The sequence below is a fragment of the Rana temporaria genome, chromosome 2, assembly GCF_905171775.1.
Source record: "Rana temporaria chromosome 2, aRanTem1.1, whole genome shotgun sequence".
Taxonomy (NCBI): domain Eukaryota; kingdom Metazoa; phylum Chordata; class Amphibia; order Anura; family Ranidae; genus Rana; species Rana temporaria.
Window position 1 is genome coordinate 334,895,423 of NC_053490.1, and position 9,732 is coordinate 334,905,154.

Consider the following 9,732-nt stretch of genomic DNA (forward strand, 5'->3'; position numbering starts at 1 on the left):
CCCGATGACTCATCGCTATTTTTGGCCTAATTGTGAGCGAGTGAGTGAGCGAGAAACTTATATAGCGCAACACATGTGAACTGAATCGCCTCTGTCTTATTATTTTTCCCATATGAAGCTCAGCACAGAGGCATTCTAAATAATATATGACCATTGATACAGAACAGTTAATATATCTATTTATACAACTGTAATAAGTGTTTAATAAAGGCCTTTTTATGTTTGACCAAGGGTAAGTCTACTTTTTGTAGGGAACAAAATAGCAAATAAAAACAAAAACAAAATAGAGTATGCAATTGCGACACAAGACATATTGTAATTGAATGTTGTTAAAAATTGCCTTTATTTTTCAACTGCAGCTCTGTAATCTTCTGTAAAATGCAATACAAAATGGCTACCTGGAGGTGTTCTGTACACAGAATGTGTACAGAACACCCCCCAGAAAAACCTTTTCCTGCTTGTGTGATTGGTTTACTGACTTTCTCAGAAATCGGCGATAAGATACAAGTCAGATTTCAGGCATCCCCTGCAAGAAAATTTTTGGTGAGATACTTCCAATATAAAATCATGTCTAAAGGGATGCAGACCCTGCAATTGTCCTCATTAGAGCCCTGCAAGTGCAGCAGCTGATTGATAATTATGAAACCACTGCCTTTAGATACATTTTCCACATTGACACACACACACAGGGATTTCTTCAGAACACCAACAGGTAAGAATGTGCAACAAAGTTTGTTAAACTCCCTGCAATGTACATAAATGACCCAGAGGGGAGTGTTTTTTCTCATCAAAGTGGAGTTACTCTTTAACAAATCTGGTGGGACCCAGATGGGTACATTTCCATTAATTGGCCTCCAGTGCATCTCATGAGCATTACAACACTGGTATATACAAAGGAGAAGCAAGGCAAGCTATACTTGTTTAATAAACAAGACCTAAATTTGTATATGTGTGCTGTTATTTATTGTGTTTATTTCAGATGAGATGGTTTCCACTCCTGATGGATGCTATACTACAAATACTATTTCATTTTTATACACTTACATTATACACAGTTACACTGCTTCCCATATGTTTTTGGAAAGGCTTGTTCTTGTTAGAGAGCATCCAAAGGCGATGAAGTTTAGGGTTGGTTAATATGATGAGAATGGGACTCAGAGCTGCATATGAGGATGCTAGAAATACTCGAATATCACTCATATCAGAAGATACATTAGATAAAGTCAGCGTATAGACCCACATGGAGTTATCCAACCCAAACAGTAGCACATAAAGAATGACTAATAGTATTACAGATCTTGATGCTTTATACTCCGCTGACCACTTTTGCTCTTTGTTAGAGCTCCTAATTGCTTTCACATTCTTTTCATGACGAAGAAGGATGAACACCATGTAACTGCTTGCTAATGTCATCAGTCCTACAAATATAAAATCACGTATTGCATGAAATGTTCCATTGATAATGTATGCTGTATAAGTTAGAAAGTCAACATCACAATAAATCAAATGAAGGGTATATGGCGAAGTTGTTATATTTTTCTTCACATGAGTTCTTAAATAACTATAAGGGTACATGGAGAAATTGATAATTGACAAAATTATGATAACGCCAATAACATTTTGTGTCACCCTTCGCTTTAGATAAAGCCAAACTCTAGTTGTTGGAGCAATAAGAATACACTGGTGGCAGCTAAGAAAGCTAGTTACACAAATAGACATGGCTCTGCTTACTCTGTACGTGTATATGACAAATTTGCACTCTGTGTCATCAAGCAAGTCCTCTACCCCTATTGCATTTAGAGACTGTGGAATGATGCGAGAAAAGATGACAAGTACATTTGCCAAAGCCAATACTGACAGTATTTTGTTTGTTGGAAGAATTGTCTTCTCTATGCTCTTGATGTAGGTGAATTGCAGAATAATAAAGATGTTTCCTGGTATCCCAACTATTACAAGAAGGAAAAAACCTATAGCCTTGAGAAGAAGGTAAGTGTCCATCAGACCCAAAGATATTATGTAGTATCTGAAAAAAAAAAAAGAATGCTGATGTATCACTAAGAAAATATGTTGTTTAAAAATATAGTATATGAAATTACAAAGGGAATTAACATAAAAAGGAACTGGACATCCATTTCTCTTAGGGTAGTAAACTAAGCATAGTGGAAAAACATGCAAAATAGCATACCTCTTGAAGTACACAGAGCGATAAATTCATCCAGATGGAGCGCACAATTTCCAGAAAAATGGATTTAAACTGTTTACCAAACACAACCAACCTCGTGATTGGTAATCCCATTGAATCATAAAGCATTCAGTCTCTGCTAAGATTCATTTAGTCTTTATTAGCAATAGACAGCTTCTAATGTAAATACAATAGCAAATAGCCTAAGGAAGACCATGCATTAACATAACATTAATATCCCACTGCAATGATTTGACAAGGGTTAGTATCGCAGGCCTTTCATAAAACAATAAATCAGAGGGCATGCATTTACCCCTAAGCAACCTGATCTGATTATTAGATGTGCATTAAACTTGGTATTGCTTCTCTCAATCAGCAATGATAACTGCTTGTTGGAAGAATCTGATGATTATCTCAATGCTTTAAATGTTGTAGTGTGGTGATCAAAAACATGTGGTACCAAAGGAGCTGACTAGAGATCTCAGGTGTGGCTCAGGGGTGTCCACTGGAAATAAGGGGAGGAATACGGGGAGAGACCTTACAATGTATTAATTCTCTTAATAAATGTTGTTTCATTCCAAAAAAAATCATAATTCAAAAATGGGTGTTCCCCTCCCGGGTTCTCTCTGGGATTCTCAGACAGGTGCAAAGAGTAAGTTGTGTGCAAAAAGAGTTTATAATAAAAAAGCCCATTAGTAATTCAATCCCTCGGAAAATGTTTTCCCCCTGATTACATTTTTTGATGACTCTTATTTTTGAACATCCTATTCCACCTCTGGCACCTCTGCTGAACTACTGACTGACCTTTTTATTGCAAACTCATTTTGTACACAACCTATATCAATGTTTTTATTTTCAAATAGAAAAATATGTCAAACTTTTAACCTATGTGTGCAATTTAGAATCATTAGCTAAGCAATAAGCTACAGTTTAATAGACTCTTGTGAGTTTGAAGATCAATGGATGTTCCCATGCCTATTGTTTTTAGGGACATATCTACATGTCTATGGTCAGCAATGTTGCAGAACATCTAAATATATATTTGTAAACAGCTTAAATAGATTTGTTACAGATAACATACATTTTGTATTAGGCCTAATGGGTATTCAATGTCACTGAAAGTTGATTTAAAAAGGTTTCTTATAAAAGACAAAAAAGGACTTACATTTTTAAATCAAGTAAGAGAATATCAGCTTTTTACTTAAATAAGAACATATTTTATTCACACTGAGTTATGATTGATGTGAGGTGTAGACCCACTAGCTCACTGGATTTATTACTAAAGAAAAGCATCCACCACAAATAACTTAAAGTGTATGTGATTTCCAACAGTGATTGTCTTATTTTTTCCCTTTGGTCTGTAAAATTTACCAATTACATGACCAAGTGCAAAAAATGCCTGTTTATTGTGTCATCTGTGTAGAGCTGCCCTGTGTCTTTCATACAGTTACCCTCCTGAGTCTTAAAAATTTTGGGTTGAAATCAGACCTGAAATGATAAACAGGGACGCGCAGGACCCCTGCTGGGAGCCGCATTGGAATTAGGTGTGAACCCAGACTAAGTGTTATGAAGAATAGGATAAAGGGAAGGTTTGAGAAAGAGGTGAGGATGACACCACACAGTCCTTAAATTTTTTCGCCTTGATAGACTTTAATAGTTCTACAGTCGTATCTCTGTGCAAACCTAACACTTATGCTAGATGAAGTGTGCTTGAAGCAAGAAATTGTAAAAAAAATTGCACAAGTTTATTGTTGTTGATGTCCCTGTTTGGGAGATTCACTTTCTGTCCCTGAAACTGTTGACACTGGGACCAAATGCTAAAGGAATATATTTGTTTTATAGTATTCACTGTCAGAAAACATACTAAATAGTAGATGAAGGACATGCCGTTGGTTGACAGTGTTTGAAGGAAAAGTTAGGTAAATTTTTAGAGGTTTTGGGAAAAAAATGAATACATGTTTGTTGACATAAGCTGCCTGTCCTTTTCTCATATCTCTGGTCATTAAATTTTACTTCTGATTTTTTTGAATAAAACTCACTTGTAAATGTGTGACACTGGAGTGTTAAAGACCTAGTCATAAGTTATATATATATATATATATATATATATATATATATATATATATATATATATATATATATATATATATATATATATATATATATATATACAGTTTTTTTCTGCAACTGTGAAATATTTCCTATTTATTGGCAAGAAAGTTGCCTTGGGTACTTTCTGGCAGCTATTCATGGGACCAAACATTGGTTAAATCCTCTGTACTGAAGATGACTGTCAGACTGATTTTTTAGAAAAGCCAACCTGTTAGTGTCTCTATTAAACTGTACTGTTCCCCTTGGACAAGATCAGCCATCAGAGGGAGACCAGATCGATTTTTGTGATGGATTTTTTGCTATAAACGCAAAGTATTCAGGCTGCAGTAAAAATTTATGACAATAGCTTTGATTTTGAGAATAGTTCAGATTGAAGTTTCCCTGTGAGCTGGAAATATTTATTGGATATCATTTCAGTTATATTTTCTACTTTTAAAATAAATAATAGTGTATATGCAAAACAATTTATGTTGTTATTAGCACAGCAGACTTGAACCTAATCAAACGCCCAGAAATTCCAACCTGAAAAGTGCTCTGTCATTGACTGGTGTTTATGAAATTGTACATACCTCTTTGAACAGAATCCAGAATTGCTATTGAGATGTCTTGTTATGGAACTTAAATTTATAGTTAAATTTTCCCAGAGGTCACATCCCAAGAGATTAATTAAACAACAATCATCCAAGAAATAAGCAACTGTGTAAAAAAAATATAATCTGAGTGCATTAGATGTGACACAGCATACAGTAGATCTCAGTGGGACTATGTTAAATATTTGTTCTCTTCTGATACTGGAGTGTACTATGTCAGCATTCTAAAACACTTAAATAAAATATATGTTAACAAATTTACAAGATCATGTTCCTGAATCGTATATGTTGGTACTCTTATATTTCTATGGTTATAGTATTGAGCATTTCATTCATGTAGTTATTTATTTTGATGGCACCTTATCTGGCACACCTATAGAAAAATGTAAAATATCTCAAGGTGATAAATTTCTGCTTAGACATTTAATAACAACATTTTAAAGTTTTACCTTAACAAGCCTATGGCACTGCTAATAAAAATATACATTTGCTAAGAACAAAATATTACCTAAGTGGTTGACCTAGTGCTGAATTTCTTACAAGCAGTCACACAGCATGGATGTTGGGTTCACAATTTAACATGGGGGGACAGAGTGCGGCCCCCCCTCTCCTGAACCTCACCAGGCCACATGCCCTCAACATGGGGAGGATGTCCCCATGTTGATGGGGACAAGGGTCTCATCCCCACAACCCTTGCCCGGTGGTTGTGGGGGTATGCGGGCGGGAGGCTTATCAGAATCTGGAAGACCCCTTTAACAAAGGGGACCCCCAGATCCTGACCCCCCCCCCCTCCGTGTGAAATGGTAATGGGGTACTGTACCCCTACAATTTCACGAAGGAAGTGTAAATTCTTGTAAAAAAAAACAGACACAGCGTAGAATAAAGTCCTTTATTAATAAAAAAAATAAAAAAACTCCAGCGGTGATAATCCACTCGTTCCCAGCTTCCTACTCCAACGTTGCCCTGATCCAGCGACGGGTGCGGGTGATCTCCAGCGATGAGAAGATCCAGCGATGGGTGATCTCCGGTCCAGCGATGAGAAGATATATCCATCCAGAGAGCAGCATCGCCGACCTCCTCTCATCGCTGGACACAGCCCAGCGAATGACGCGCTGAAGCTGTGACATTACTTATATAGGGGAGGCAGGGCCACCTGTCACGTGACCCCGCACCCTCTGACGTACCCTCTGCTACGTCACTGGGGAAGCCCAGGAAGAGGGAAGACTCTGGAGGAAGGAGGGTGGGTTTAAATACCTCCCGACTCCTCCTACAAATACAGGCGGACCTGCAGTCAGCCTTACACTTGTTGTTTGCTGTGTTTTTGTGTCTGTGTGTGCTGTGTGTTTTTGTGTCTGTGTGTGCTGTTTGTTTTTGTGTCTGTTTGGTGCTGACTGTTTGCTGGTGAAATGGCACCAAAGAAGAGGAAGTTAAACTTCTCTGTTCGGGAGTAGCAAATCCTTGCTAGGGCGATATTTGCATGGCCCTGAGAGCCGGGACATCACCCCGGCCAGAAAGAAGCAGATCCTGCAGAACATTACTGATGAGATCAATGCGGTGGGGGGGTGAGACGAGGACCGTCAGTGGGATCTCCAAAAAGATCAATGACCTCCGCCGCCTGATCCATGATAAGCTAGCCAAGCTTACAGCCCATTCCAGGGGCACTGGAGGGGGACCACCTTGCACCATCAGGCTGACTGAGGAGGAGTGGGCAGTGGCCCGGTGCTTCAACAGGCAGCAAGTGGTGGGCCTGCCTGGCTTTGACTCCGAGGAGGCTGTGAGGACAGGTACGTTTTTTTTTCCATCTGGCGAGTAGCATGTGGGGGGGGGGAATATGTGCCAAGTGTGTGGATCCTCCAACCTGTGTATGTTTTGTGTCATCCACAGATGGCCAGGAGGGTGCTGGGCCAGCAGGCCAGTCTGCACCAACCCCCGGACATCAGGCTGCTGAAGTTCCCCAGGCAAGGCTGGAGTCCTCAGGGGAGGAGAGTGGCCACAAGTCACCTCATGAGGAGGATGAGGGGGAGGAGGTTGAGGAGGATCAGGTTGACATAGCCAGTGAGATACTTCTCCTTTTGGAGGAGTCTCCCCCTGAGGCTGGAGGCAGTCAGGCTCCACTCCTCCCAGGCCACAAGCCTCATCTGAAGGCAGTCAGGCCACCATCAGGGGTAGCCCCTCCCACTCCTCCCCCAACAGGGCTCCCCCCCAGGGGGCTCCCCTCCTCCCAGGCTACAAGCCTCATCTGGAGGCAGGAAGGCCACCCAGAAGACCAGGGGGTGGCAGACTTTCTGCCGGCCAATCTGCGGAGGGACCAGGCCCTTCAGACCCGCCATGTGGGTGAGGTCACCCAGACTTTGGCACAGATGGAGGACAGCCTGTCCTCCATTAAGGACTCAGTGACTGAAGTGAGCTGCAACTCCTTGGCGTTCATAAACTGTTTTAATGAACTGCAGACTGCAACAGCAGGCGTGGGTCAAGAGGTGCATGCCCTGACCCAGGCTGTCCAGGACAATACCCAGGCTGTCCAGGCCAATACGGCAGCCCTCACTGTGGGCCTGAACAGGATAGACGTGGCCTTGGAGGGCAGGCCAGCAGGTGGGCAGAGACCAGGGGAGGCTCCTCCTTCCCCTGATTCCCCCCCATGAGTCTCCCCCGAGGGGCTGGGGCCGTGGCCGGCCCAGGCGTGGGTCACGCTGACGTTCATTTTTGGTGTATTTTTGTTTTCAGTCCTTTTTTTGTTTTTGTTTTTACTGTGTTTATGATTTGTTTTATGTTTGTGAATGATGTATGAATGTGGGGGTGACATTCCTGCTGAAAAAGGGGTGTCACCCTCATTTGTGGTGGAGTAGGGTTCCCCAGGACCAGGGAGAAGTGATCCCAGGTCCATGTGAATGGTGTATGAATGTACAGTGACATAATTGGAGCCTTGGCGGGGCATTGCTGCTCCCTAGTACTTGCGGTGTACTTTGGTCTAATCCAATTCGATGTGGATGTGGGGTGTGTGTGCTAGGGACCACAGTGGTGTGGATGCATGCATTCTCATTGTGCCATGATTAATGTGTGGGTTTATTGTGCAAAGATGCCTTCTGCGAGGCGTCTCCTGGCTGCTCTTCCCTCAGAAGACGGGGTACCCTCGGTTAGGGGGGGAATGTCTGGTTCGGGGGTCAGGTCATCACGTAGGTCAATCTCCAGGCCCCTTCTAATGGCGAAGTTGTGCAGAATGCAACATGCACCGATGATCTGGCACACAAAGTTTGGGGAATACAACAGGGTACCCCCAGACTTATCCAGGCCTCGGAAACGGGACTTTAGGAGGCAAAAGGTGTGTTCCACCACTCCACGGGTACGTATGTGTGCTTCATTGTATTTTTCCTCTCCTGGGGTTTGAGGGTTCCGGAATGGAATCATGAGATGGGGTCCAAGTGCATATGCAGAGTCACCTGGAAGGGAAAAGACAGGAGGATGTTAGTCATGCATGTGCCCCTCGTGATGTCTGCATCATGGGGGGGGACAGTCATGCCTGACACCCATGTCACTCACCAACCAGCCAGCTGTCCCCATACACGTTCTGTTCAAATTCTCTTGGGATGTTGCTTTGACGGTATATGTAGCTGTCATGGCTGGATCCTGGGTGTTTGGCACGGACGTGCCATATGAGGTATTGGGCATCGGCTATCACCTGTGCGTTGATGGAATTCCAATGCTTCCGATTGCGGTATATGTTTTCTGTCTCACGGGGGGGGCTGTAGTGCCACATGTGTGTGATCAATGGCCCCCACGGTGCGTGGGAATCTGGCAATTCTGTAGAAATCTGTCATTGCCTTCATCCGAAGGTCCTCCTGGGTGGGTTTGATGATTTGGTTGGCCATGCATCTCAAGATTGCAGGGACAACCTGGTGCACACATCTGCTAATGGAGGATTGTGCCATCCCAGCCACCACTCCACTTGTGCGCTGAAAAGAGCCAGTGGCAAGAAAATGGAGTGTTGCCATGACCTTGACCAGTGGCTCCAGTGCATGTGAGTGGTGTGTTGGGCTGGTAATGTCATCCTGCATGGTTGTGGTTAATTCCATGATGGCTTCAGGGCTGAATCTGAAGGTGTGATACACCTCAGAAGCAGGCATGCCAAAGACATCTAGGCGTGTGCGGTATATCCTCTCCTGTGCCCTCCTTCTCCTCCTCTGTTCCCTCCTCTGTTCCCTCCTCCTTCTGCGCGCCTCTAAAGTCACTAGTATAGCAATGAGCATGGATGCTCCTGGCATGTTGGCATACAGATTGTTGTCCTGCAAGTGTGTGTGCTCAGCTCGTCCCTAATGGTGTTGCTTTAGCTGACCTGCACACGTCTGGTGCAAAGTTAAGCCTGCTTTTATAAGGTGTAACTTTAGACCGGACATTCAGCTGATGCGCACAGGGCGTAGCCTGCGCCGCACAAACGTACTTTTGTGGATCGCCGTAATTCCCTCATTTGCATATTTGAATAGCAAAACAATGGTGTGTCTAGCGTATTTTGCGCCCCAAGATGCGCCGGTGTAATTGTTTTACGTCGGTCGGAAAAAAATGTTTTTCAGGCGTATCTCGTTTTGAGGATACGGCGCAGAGATACGCTTGGTGCATTTTTACAAGTACGCCGTGCATCTCTAGATATGCCGGCGTAAGTGCTTTGTGAATCTGGCCCTTTAGATACTGTTCTTCTATTGTGCTATTCAAAAAACACCCATTTAGGGCAAATAATTTTTTTAGTGCGTTTCCTGCATATCTGTACGCGTGAGATACACACTTTAGATACTGTTCTTCTATTGTGCTATTAAAAAATATATATTTAGGGCAAATAATTTTTTTTTGGTGCGTTTC

At 42.5% G+C, this 9,732-nt stretch overlaps 1 protein-coding gene across 1 annotated transcript; it reads right to left on the bottom strand.

The window, feature by feature from the left end:
* Positions 1-603: 603 nt before the first annotated feature.
* Positions 604-2,019, bottom strand: LOC120928629 (olfactory receptor class A-like protein 1). The gene has a single exon (XM_040339659.1). The coding sequence runs from the start codon at positions 1,996-1,998 to the stop codon at positions 1,033-1,035; it is 966 nt and encodes a 321-aa protein (XP_040195593.1). The 5' UTR covers positions 1,999-2,019; the 3' UTR covers positions 604-1,032.
* Between the last annotated feature and the right edge of the window lie 7,713 nt (positions 2,020-9,732).